The sequence below is a fragment of the Lampris incognitus genome, chromosome 8 (assembly GCF_029633865.1).
Source record: "Lampris incognitus isolate fLamInc1 chromosome 8, fLamInc1.hap2, whole genome shotgun sequence".
In the NCBI taxonomy this organism is placed as follows: domain Eukaryota; kingdom Metazoa; phylum Chordata; class Actinopteri; order Lampriformes; family Lampridae; genus Lampris; species Lampris incognitus.
Genome location: NC_079218.1, coordinates 32,960,187 through 32,973,106, shown reverse-complemented (window position 1 = coordinate 32,973,106; position 12,920 = coordinate 32,960,187). Strand labels below are relative to the sequence as shown.

The 12,920-nt window shown below is 40.1% G+C and overlaps 1 protein-coding gene across 1 annotated transcript in view; it reads left to right on the top strand.

Moving 5' to 3' along the window:
• rbm27 (RNA binding motif protein 27) overlaps positions 1 to 12,920 on the top strand; it is a 71,419-nt gene that overhangs the window by 40,741 nt on the left and 17,758 nt on the right. The window contains exons 16-17 of the mRNA XM_056284981.1: positions 303 to 479; positions 7,336 to 7,440. Of these exons, the coding sequence (XP_056140956.1) occupies positions 303 to 479; positions 7,336 to 7,440 (282 nt within the window). The remainder of the gene's footprint in view (positions 1 to 302; positions 480 to 7,335; positions 7,441 to 12,920) is intronic.

Genomic DNA, 12,920 nt, shown 5'->3' with positions numbered 1-12,920 from the left:
CAGGGTGTCTCCTCACCTGCTGCCTAATGACTGCTAGGATAGGCTCCAGCATCCCTGTGACCCTGAGAGCAGGATAAGCGGTTTGGATAATGAATGGATGAAATACTTCACATAGCACTTACAAGTCTGACACAAGTGGATATTATTGCATACCCACCCCTTACTCTCCATTCCCTCTTCCTCCTGATTTTCTCCTTGTCTTTTATCTCTTGCACCTCTCATTTCGACTCTACCCCCAACCTCTCTCCTCCACTCTAAAAACTCTCATTTTCCTCCTGCTGCCTCATCCATCCCTGCCCCAGACACTGATAAACCGTCTGGAAAACAACCGAGATATGAAGCCCGAGCAAAGAGCCAACATCATGAAGACACTGAAGGAGCTGATGGAGAAGCTTTCCCAGCTGCAGAACGAGATGAATACTGCCTCACAGGCCTCCTCTGCCAACCCCAACCACAGCCAGCCCAAGAGCAAGAATGATGTAAGTCATAAACAGGAATGGGTTGTAATGGAATACAAGTGATGATGTTACATATTCAGAATAGAGAAATTGTCTGTTTCAGTCTGTTTTAACATTTAGAAACACGAGTATTCAGATAAGTTATTTTATCAGTTTTGAGGAGAATACTTTTAGAATAATTTAATTCTATTCAGCATCGACGTTACAGGTGGGACTATATGTTCACATTTCATTGGTGGTCAGCGAAAGCTCGTAAAAATTGAATGGAAGGAAATTGTCTTGGCTTAGTCTGCAATCTGCAACTCGGCAATGATAAAACACATGAAAAACATCTATTTTCCTGCAATAGATTTACTCTTTACATCATAGTTTGTATAGTGCATTGATATGTGACTGTGTATTTGCATTTAGTTTCAGTGTGTACATTTGCGTTTCTTTGTCAGCCTAAATCTTGTTCACACAGCATAATAGTAACAGCATGGTGAGGTCAACTTAAAAAGTGAAACTTGTGGTGAAACTTGTATACCCTGGTGCTAACTCTGCACCTAATTAAAGTAATGATACAATCTTTTAGAAGCTATAAATGTCTATTTTCGAATCGGTATAAGCACATTTCTCCCTCCACACCACACAATGACCTTGAGGTCATTGAAGGACACAATATTTTCAATAAATTCCAATCCGGCTTTTGCCACCAACATTGTACAGAAACAGCACTACTAAGAATGACAAATGACATCCTCATGCAAGCTGACAATGGTGAATATTCTATCCTGGTCCTGCTTGACTTAACTGCTGCTTTTGATGCTATTGATCACTCCATCTTGGTTAAATATTTAAATAAGTGGTTACGATCTCGGGCTCTGCTCTCAATTGGTTCTCGTCCTATCTGTCTAACAGGAAGTTTCAGGTTGCCATTGATAACTTTGTGTCCTCAGCTGCCCCTATACTCTGTGGAGTTCTGCATGGTTCAATCCTTGGTCCCATCCTTTTCTCACTTTACATGTTACCCCTTGGCAATCTGGTTAGCCATTTCAATTGCATCTCTCTCCACTGCTACGCTGATGACATGCAGCTGTATTTTTTAGTTAAGCCAAATGATATGGGTAATAGTAGTATCCTTCGTGTCTGCCTGGCTGCTATTAAGGAATTGATGTCACTCAATTTCCTTCAGCTCAATTCAGACAAAACCAAGGTTCTCCTTGTTGGTCCCAATAAGGTTGTCTCAGAGGTGAAACCCTGTATTGGCCCTCTAGCCACTAATATTAAACCCTCCGCAGGAAGTCTGGGTGTACTCTTTGACCAGAATCTGAACTTTGACCCACACATAAATAAGCTTGTGCAACCCTGCTTTTTCCAACTCTGGAACATCGCAAAAATCAAATCAATGCTTTCAATCAGAGATCGAGAATTGCGAGTCCATACCTTTAATTCTTCATGCCTTGACTACTGCGGTGCACTTTTCTCCTGTCTCAGCCAAGCAGCCCTGTCCCACCTGCAATTCCTGCAAAATGCTGCAGCCAGGCTGCTAACCAATACCAGTCGTAGATTCCACATCGCACCAATTCTCGCATCCCTTCATTGGCTCCCTGTTAAGTATAGAACAAACTTCAAGATACTGCTTATCACATACAAGGCCCTACATAGTCTTGCCCCTTTATACATTTCCGAACTGTTGCATCCTTATTCCATCTCTAGTTCACTTAGATCTCCTGACCAGGGTCTCTTGTTTATACCCTGCTCCCGCCGCAAATCCAAGAGTGAATGTGCTTTTGCCATCAGGGCCCATCCCTTTGGAACAGTGTCCCCCCTCTCTTAGATCAGCTTAGTCCAGTGTTGTAGTCGAGTCACTAAACTTCGAGGTCGAGTCTCGAGTCCCCAGTGTTCGAGTCCAAGTCCGAGTCAAGTCCCCATTACCTGAGTCCGAGTCATCAAGGTTGAGTGTGAGTCGAGTTCAAGATGGGCTCCAGTGCTCCAGTCTGGCACCGTAATAAAGCTGACATACAAATAAAAAAGGTCTGGTAACACTTTAGAATGGTGTTTATTAGCATGCAAATTAGCAACATATTGGCTCTTAATTGGTCATTATTACGTACTCATTAATGCCTTATTCTGCATGGCCTTATTATACAACCAGTAAGCCATTAACTATGAGTTTTCCCTCTATAACCTCAGAATTATTGCTTATTAGTAGTACCATCTCAATATGCTTTGCTTAGTATGGACTTTATAAGGTGGTAGTACCACAAGAAGAGTTATTCTCCCTTACTAACACTTAATGAATATGGTCTGTTCTTACATAACAAAACACAAAACTACAAGTGTTAATAGTGTTAAATTACTGTAAATTAAGTTTTTGTTACTTAGAATATGTTCCCCATACTAAAGTGACATCTTGATCATTACTAATTCACTAGTAATTAAGTGTTTTTTATGTTCCCCATACTAAAGTGTTACCAAAGGTCTAAATTAAGCAAAAATGACACAGCTGTCACCCTTTCAAAGGGAGTTTATTTACTTTGTGACACAATAGCCAAACAAAAAAACTAACAAAACAAAAAAAAACAGTCTTTATCAATTAACAAGTCCAAGTCCTCATCTCCAACGTCCGAGTCCAAATGCAGTCAATGCTTGAGTCCAAGTCCAAGTCATCAGTGCTCAAGTCAAAGTCGAGTCACTAGTCCTGAAAATCAGGGCTCGAGTCGGACTTGAGTCCGAGTACTACAACACTGGCTTAGTCTGTAAACAGCTTTAAAAAAAAAAACTTCTCAAAACCCATCTCTACTGACTTGCCTTCCTCGTAAAGGGGCTGTAATTTATACTTTTCTGTTTATACCTGTATATGTATATTGTTTGTTTCTGTATCTTGTGCAGCACTTTGTAACTTTGTTTTAAATGGTGCTATATAAATAAACTCTTAACCACACATCGGTAGAGTGCAGCAGTAATTGGCAGATTGTAAATAAGGAGATAATAATAATGTTTATTTATATAGCACTTTCTAAACCAATTTAGAAAGTGCTTTACAAAGAAATAAAAGCAGACAAGGCAAAAATAAGAATAAGACCAAATAAGTAAAAGTAAAAATAAAAACAGTATTAATAAATGAAAATAAATATCAAACATTTATAAAAGCTTTCACAAAAAGATGAGTTTTAAACGAAGCTAGAAACTTTGTTTGTCTTAGTTCAATAGGAAGAGAATTCTAATGTTTTGAGGCTCTAACAGTAATAACCCGATCACCCTTTGTGACAAACCGAAACCTGGGAATAACCAGCAGGGCTTCATATGTGGAGCTTAACGGTCAAGAGGGCGTATACCAGTTCAACAAATCAGAAATGTATGTAGGAGCAAGGCTATTTAAGCCCTTAAAAGTGAGCAATAAAATTTTAAAATCCTTTCGAAATATAACAGGGAGCCAGTGTAGGGAGGCAAGCACAGGAGTGGTCATGCCTCTTTGTCCCGGTAAGGAGCCAAGCAGCGGCTTTTTGTACCAACTGTAGATGGTGGAGGGAGCCCTTGCTGATGCCCAAGTAAAGTGTGTTGCAATAGTCAAGCCGAGAATAGATAAAAGAATGTACAACTTTTTTCAGATTCGCAATTAAATGACCTAATTTTGGAGATTACCTTGAGCTGGAGAAAACGTGACTGAACAACAGCTTTGATTTATCAAAACCGAGGTTAGCATTGCATATTACCCCAACATTCCAAGCAGCCTGCTTAAGACTACCAGACAGACCACCAAGATTAGTACTAAAGGGCTGATGGAATTTGGGGGACCGAACAGAATGACCCCTGACACATCATCATTAAATTTTAGAAAAATTTTGGACATCTGGGATTTAAAGTCAGAGAGGCAAATGTTGAGATTTGCCAGGGTGCTAGGAACTCTGGGTTTTAGTGACATATATAACTGAGTGTCATCAGCATGAAAAGGGTAAAACACATTGTGATTTTGAATCACCTGGCCAAGGAGCACAGCATATAGAAAACAGAAAGGGGCCAAGAACAGCCTTGAGGGACACCACAACTCAACTGAACCATCGAGGAAGTAGAAAGAGCCAAGCCCTTGACGCCAATGCAAGTCTCTAAGCGATATAAAAGGATGCTGTGATCGACTGTGTCAAAGGCAGTACAGTCGATCCCTCGATTTTAGTTCTAAAAGAACTAAAATTGAGCAGTCACCTCTGTCTGCAGTCAGCAGTAGGTCATTAGTGACCTTAACTAGAGCTGTCCTGGTACTATGAAGTGCTCTAAAACCAGACTTGAAACCATTAAAACTACCATTAGTATTCATAAAAGTATCAATTGAGATGAAATTACTTTCTCCAGAACCTTAGATAAAAAAGTCAATTTGGAGATTGGTCTGTAGTTACAGGGTGCACAGGGGGTCTAAATTAGCTTTCTTCAGCAATTGGTGAACAATGACATGCTTAAAACTGTCTGGAAAAAAACAGGCCAGAGAATTATTAAGAATTTGCAGAATAACAGGGCTAACAGTTGAAAATACCCCTTTGAGCAGCTTAGTGGGAATGATGTCTAAGATGCAGGAGGAGGAGTTCATATTGGAGACTGTACTCGCTAACCCGGAATTATAATTGGTTGAAACAGGATAAAAGAGGCAGAATTAACATGGGGAATGGAAAGAATGTAAGGGCGAGGCTGGATTTGGACTTGATAATGGCATGAAGATACCAGTAACACCAAGGAATAAACAAGATTGTGACTGACATAACATTCATGATACAGTGCATCTGTTTCACATGTGCCCTTTGAAGATCTATTCTAAATGTAATCTGAATATGTTACTAATTGTTCGCATTATTGTTACTGATTACATTTAGGACAGTGTATTCAGTATTCAGGCACTAAATACCTTTTCATTGTTTTCTGCTCAAACCTGGTTATAAATACAATAAGTAGATTTGATATAAAGATACAAGATGTCTATGCATCTCCTTTCATAAAGAAAGATTAAGTTTTGGTTTTTATTTTAAGCCAAGCAAATTTGCACTCATTGAAATTTGATCAATCAACTTTGAAAATCAAAGCACAATCACTATATTCCAAAGTAGAATGAACAAGGATTTATGAATATTTACAACAGTGTATCAACATACCTGAGAATTTACAAGTTGGGACTGAGTGACATATTTTTTTTCTTTTATGTTACATTTATTCCTTATTTACATGGTAATGGGCATGGTGGCCCAGTGTTTAGCACTGTTGCTCACAGCAAGAAAGTCCTGGGTTCGAACCTCAGACCGTCCCAGGTCCTTTTTGTGGGGAGTTTGCATGTTCTCCCCGGGTTCTGTGTGGATTTCCTCCGGGATATCCGGTTTCTTCCCACCATCAAAAAGACATGCATGTTAGGGTTAATACTCCTGCCTATGCCCCTGACCAAGGCAATGGAAAGAAAAACTGGAGTTGGTCCCCGGGCGCTGCAGCTGCCCACTGCTATACAATAGGATAGGTTAAATGCAGAGAACGAATTCGTTGTAACAATACCATTCGTTGTAACAATACGGTGACAAAATAAAGTGGCTTTCTTTCTTTCTTCTTAAAAGTGGTAAATTAGGGTAACTACAAAAGGAAAATCTTTAGAAATATAGAAATGAGACTCCTTGGGGTAGATACTGCAGGGGTGACTAAAGAAAAATAAAAATAAATTTCCCTATCCTATTAAAAAATTAGCTTTTTATGACCTACTTAGTTAAAATAAATTCAAATAAAGAGAATGCTGAAAGAGCACGAATCTCCATCAAGGCTGAATAGCCCCCCCATAATGTTTCACACCCACAAATTAACCTCTTTGTCTTCTTCTTACTTATTATAATTATAATTACATTAAATTATTTCCTGGATAAAATGTGTCGTCTGGCAGAAAGTGTTGGTTAAGTGGTTACAGTGGTTTAAAGCTGAATTGCGGAGTTTTCCATGTAAACAAACACAGATTTGTTTACATACATAATTTCACTAGAAGATGTAGGGTGCTAGACCCCACTATGCTGACAAAAGTTATTACCTTCAGATATGTTTTGAAAAATCTTGGTGTCTGATATTTATAAAATTACAATGTTTACAAGGCTCCATTGTTTACCTCTGGATATTGGCATCATATTGGAGAGGATGCTCCTTTGATGTTGTTTTTGTTTTGGTACAGGGATACAATTCATTCATCATACTAGTGGCCAAAAACTGCAGTTCATCTTTAAATTGGGATTATGAATATGGGGTGACATCATCAAATCTCTCCCTTTACAAGAGATTCCAAACATTCCGTCATTATTTTCTACTGGAAATGTTTTACAAATAAAGGTGGAAAATCTACAAAGGTTTACAGAATTTCACTATCAAATTGGACCAATTATTCCTCAGCCCAAGGATCACCTGCTTACAAATTTTATGTGAATCCATCCATTCATCCACTTTTGAGTTATCATAAGGACAGAAAAACAAAGACAAAAGCATAATTTACTGGGCAGGGGTTATGGGGGGGGTGAACTGAAAACCGAGGTTTACATAAAGATACCAGAAAATTATAACACTGATTTGGTTATGCTGTTTGATAATTGCTTTCCGATTTGTCCTGCAGGCTGCATTTTTTTATTTGCGCTAGTGGTCTTGGTATGGATGTCGTCCAAAACCAGACGATGCAAATTTTTTAAAAAAAACCAATGGTAGTCATTTTTTAAGGTGAAATGTCTGTGGTCAACTTTGTGTTTTTCATACTCTAATTTTATTGGAGGACTAAGTTTTTATTAAGCGTTACTAAATTTATTTTAAAAAACTGTTTGCTATTGGTGTTCTGTATCATATGACGTAAAGTACATGCCATTATTTACATTCTTTTGATTTATGTTTACATTTATGCCAGGCCCAGAAAGAACTATTGGATGCTCAGCTTGACTTTCACAAAAAGATGAGCTCAGGAGAGGATACGACTGACCTGAGGAGAAAACTGGGACAATTACAGATGGAGGTAGGACACATGTACACACATTGGTAATTCTGTAGTTGTGAGGACCCTTATTGATTACATTCATTCTCTTGCCCAGGGATGGGCAGTCTTTTATTCCTAGCAGTTACAACCTGATTCTACAATTCTGCTAATCAACCACCAGAGTCTTTTCTAAGAACTTTGATAAGTGAACTCAAGTGTGTGATTGCTTGGTTCAAGCAAAAGCCTCCCACCCACACCTCCCCTTTCTGGAAAAGATTGCCGACCCCTGCCCGAATCTTAACAGTCAGCACTACATGCCTAGCATGAACCCTTATTCAAGCCTTAACCTAGTTCTAATTTTACCCTAAACCTCAGTCAAAAACCCTAAAATAGCCTTGAAGTAATGAGGGTTGGCCAAAATTTCCTCACAAATTAAGTTAATCCTCAGAAAAAACATGGGCTGTCAAGCATCGGACCTCACTAGTAAAGCAATATGTACACACATATACACTCACTGGCCACTTTATTAGGTACACCTTGCTAGTACCGGGTTGGACCCCCTTTTGCCTTCAGAACTGCCTTAATCCTTCGTGGCATAGATTCAACAAGGTACTGGAAACATTCCTCAGAGAGTTTGGTCCATACTGACATGATAGCATCACACAGTTGCTGCAGATTTGTCGGCTGCACATCCATGATGCGAATCTCCCGGTCCACCACATCCCAAAGGTGCTCTATTGGATTGAGATCTGGTGACTGTGGAGGCCATTTGAGTACAGTGAACTCATTGTCATGTTCAAGAAACCAGTCTGAGATGATTCGAGCTTTATGACATGGCGCGTTATCCTGCTGGAAGTAGCCATCAGAAGATGGGAACACTGTGGTCATAAAGGGATGGACATGGTCAGCAACAATACTCAGGTAGGCTGTGGCGTTGACACGATGCTCAATTGGTACTAAGGGGCCCAAAGTGTGCCAAGAAAATATCCCCCACACCATTACACCACCACCACCAGCCTGAACCGTTGATACAAGGCAGGATGGATCCATGCTTTCATGTTGTTGACGCCAAATTCTGACCCTACCATCCGAATGTCGCAGCAGAAATCGAGACTCATCAGACCAGGCAACGTTTTTCCAATCTTCTATTGTCCAATTTTGGTGAGCCTGTGCGAATTGTAGCCTCAGTTTCCTGTTCTTAGCTGACAGGAGTGGCACCCGGTGTGGTCTTCTGCTGCTGTAGCCCATCTGCCTCAAGGTTCAACGTGTTGTGCGTTCAGAGATGCTCTTCTGCATACCTCGGTTGTAATGAGTGGTTATTTGAGTTACTGTTGCCTTTCTATCAGCTCGAACCAGTCTGGCCATTCTCCTCTGACCTCTGGCATCAACAAGGCATTTTTCGCCCACAGAACTGCTGCTCACTGGATATTTTCTCTTTTTCGGACCATTCTCTGTAAACTCTAGAGATTGTGCGTGAAAATCCCAGTAGATCAGCAGTTTCTGAAATACTCAGACCAGCCCGTCTGGCACCAACAACCATGCCATGTTCAAAGTCACTTAAATCACCTTTCTTCCCCATTCTGATGCTCGATTTGAACTGCAGCAGATCGTCTTGACCATGTCTACATGCCTAAATGCATTGATTGAGTTGCTGCCATGTGATTGGCTGATTAGAAATTTGCATTAACGAGCAGTTGGACAGGTGTGCCTAATAAAGTGGCCGGTGAGTGTACATACACACAGGTACACTTGACACACACACATTCACAGATACATACACAGACAGAGATGCACCCAGACACAAAACGGATATACACTCACATGCATGTACATACACACACAGAGATATAGAGACACACTCGCGTACAGACACAGACAGACGCACACACAGGTTGTGGTTGACAAGAGCATCTCGCCGTCGTTATTCTTGAGAGCTCGAGTTGAGGGGATGATGTCAAGAAATGTGAACAATCACAAACCTACATCAGCAGATAAGAATTTGCATGGTTTTTCTTAAAATACTGACAAAAGTTGAGAGAAAATCTCCCATCAGTCAAGCCCCATCTTCTGACCTTGGAACTGCTCGAAGGGTGAAAGACGGTAAATATACACGCACACAGGTCATGCACATGCACGGCTCTTGCCTGAGAAAGCCACAGCAGTGAAGGTTTGAGCTGAACAACACTAAGACATTAAAGGCCAGCATAGGCGTCCCAAATGATAGAAAATACTCTGTTTATTTGGCCTCTCTGTCTTTCCCATTCCAGCACGTCTTTCATTCAGCCTGTTTTAAGAGTTGTCAGTGTGTTTCAGGTCACAGTTTTCAATCCTTTCTTAGTGTTCAAAACAGCAAACAGTTGAAGTCACATACACTCAAAGCAAAGATAAGTAAAATAAATGAGACTGTGAAAATACTTGAATCACATGGATGCTTCTTCATTTTTGGCAGTTTTTTTAAGCTCATGTTACAGCTGTATTTTCTGTATTCAAACATAAATGCAAGGTAAAACCATTAAGAACATGGGTTGGATTTGGTTATGCTTGGGCAGCGATGTAGCCTTAAGGTCCTTGAATTGGATGACTTTAAAGTACAATACATGTTTGCAAACATTTATCCTGCTAAAATGTCCTTTAGCATATCAGGAGCTACGTTTCCATCCAAGTTTTAATCGAAATAAACTTGTGAAATTAAAAAAAAAAAAATGAGAACGGGGAGGATTTTTTTCCTTTGGCTGGGTTTAAATGAATAAACACCCTTGAATATGTCATCCTAAACAATTAAGAGAAAAATAAGTGGAAGGATGCTGAGAAGTACTCATCGTGGGAACAATTTGAGCCTTGAATTCTTTTCAGCAATTTTGTTAATCTAAATCTCATTCTCATCATTTTTCAGGGAACTCTTTCAGGGAAGATGATTAGTCCAAATGCTGTGGGTCAAATTTCTGTTTGACCTGCATCTGTTAGCTTTAGTTCTAGATGATAAATTAGCTGAAGTGTCGTCTCATTTCTTATTCTTGTCTTTGGTGTTGCATCTCTTTACGCTGTAAGAGCCACATGTGTACAATTGATTTATGGTAGCAAATGTGGTTGAGTGTCACATATGAATTATTGTCGCCACCAGAGGGCAGTACACTGTGTTTTGGATTTAGATCCCAGTTGTACAGTATACCATTGAATAGTGTCATTGGATTGCATGGCAAACAAACAATAACTACAGGATTTTACAACCACAAAACAATGGGTTCAGCGGTGATATTCACCACAATAAAACATCCGCCCTTAAATATTGTAAACGTCATTCATGTCAAGAAATGGAAACTTATATCTTTGTATGGGCGTGGATTGATTGATTAAACGATTAATTGCTTCAAGAACATTCTTTCCACCAGTGCTAGTGGCAGATTTTGTTGGAATATGTTCATCAGAAGTCACTACGTAATCTATTTGATGAGTTTACCACAATAAAATAACTAGTAACAAGTAGTAGTAATAACAAGTCCAACATTGTTGGATTTATAAATGGTTAAGGATAAGATTAATGATTTAGAATTGTGCCTTTTATAACACCGTATTTTACACAGTCCCATACAGCATTCAAGACAGAATCATGGTTGTCAACACGTACACACGTGCATATCACTCACTGTCACATGGTCAGCGTCCTTAACAAGAACATAAGCTTTTGTTTGCAACACCCCTCCCTGCATGTGTTTTTGTCTCTATCACTCACACTCAGTCCCTCTTACCCTTACGAGCTCTCACCCACCCTTCATCTCTCCATCCCTCTGTCCCTGTGGATCCTAAATTAGCTGCTGGTTAAAAATGCATGTCGTTCCATCCGTCCCAGTCTAACCATCCACTTTCTGCACATTAAACTTCAGTCACTTAAGCAGGGCCCAGAGTAAAACCCACTAACGATGCCAAATCAGACCCGGAGTCCCATGCTGATGGAGCTCTGTCTCATTAAAGTTTAAGTTGCCGCCCCTCTTTGGGAAAAATTGTGGTATGATGACTGGGCAGGGGGGGTGAGGGCACTGAGGCAGGGATACAAGCAAAACAGAGAGAGATTGTGAGGTTGCAGGGTGGGTGGCTGCACAAAAAGACATGTTAAAAATGAAGGAGGAACAGTGTGTCTAAGTGCAGCAGGTGACTGAGGGAGCAGGAGAGGGGGAACATGAGAAGTTTTAGGTGGAGAAAATTTAAAACTAAAATGAAAAACGGTCTGGCTTTAAAGTGGCTGTAGACTACTTTTAACCAACCCCACAAGTTTTTATTGTTGGTGCCGCTGTCACAAAGACAACCGGATCACTTTCTGTTTATTAGCAGCCTGGCTACATTCAAAGCAAGAAATAACTGTAAGAAACCCAATTTGAACTAGGAACCCAGATCTCACTGCTATGATAAAGGCAGAGTAAAACATCCAGTATAATAAGTAGGCAATTTGTGTTACTTACTGATCCAGTAGAAAAAATGCCACTGAATATGAGTTGGGAATCCTCTCAAGTCCCAAGTGTTGTATCGAACTCTTTGTTTCCCCCTAGCCAGAGTTCGACACAACATCGGGACACTTGATAGAGGGCTAACCCTAACCCTTAACCTAACTCTAAGCTTAACCTAATGCTGACCTACCTAATCATAACTGATAGCTAACCTGTTTCCATGTGAATGCTTTCGTCTGGTTAGTGGGAAACAGATCTCCACGGGTAAACAGAGTTTGATTACACTGGAGCTCACTTCATCGAGTGCCCGTCCAAGTTCACTCCTATGTTGCCTCTGTTTCTATCACTTTCCCTCTTTGCCTTCTTTGCCCCCTCCATCAATGGGGTTCTTTTTCTGTTGCCGGGTAGTGTTTCCACTGTCTGCCATTCCGGCTACTGGGGATAGCTACCTATAGCGGGGAAAACACAAGCGCTATCCTCTTCCTATTTTGGTTGCGCAATGGTAGACGCACTTCCTTTGTGCCATAAATCAAGCCTTCATTTTCCCACGAGATTATGCATGGTGGCAGACAGAATTTGGTTCCCTATAACCTTGAAAGCGAGGCTTACAGGAAACCAATGTAAATAACAATGGTGTGATTATTCTATAGCTACTGTGCAAGCAACATTTATGTCATAATAAGTTAAGGGAAAAAAATTTGTCTACAACCTCTTTAACTTTTTGTGTTTTATATTCATGCACATTCATGTGGAATATTTGCAGGCACACTAGTACCAACTGCACCATATTTACACACTAACATCTGTATGGCATCTGGTGGCCACAGTCTGTTCCTCAGTCTCTCACATCTGCCTCTAATAATTTTTTAACACTGCCAGGTGGCAACCCTCATGTTTCTCTGATGCAACAATGCCCTTGCATGCACTCCAACATTCATTTCTATGACCAAAAATAGAAAAACAAGTTATCATTTATAGAGTATGCAGAATTTCAAAAAATTGTGTCCATCTGTACAGCTCTTTAAAGTAGCTAAACTTTTATAGGTTTAGATTGGAAGTTAAGTACAAGGAACTAGTTGG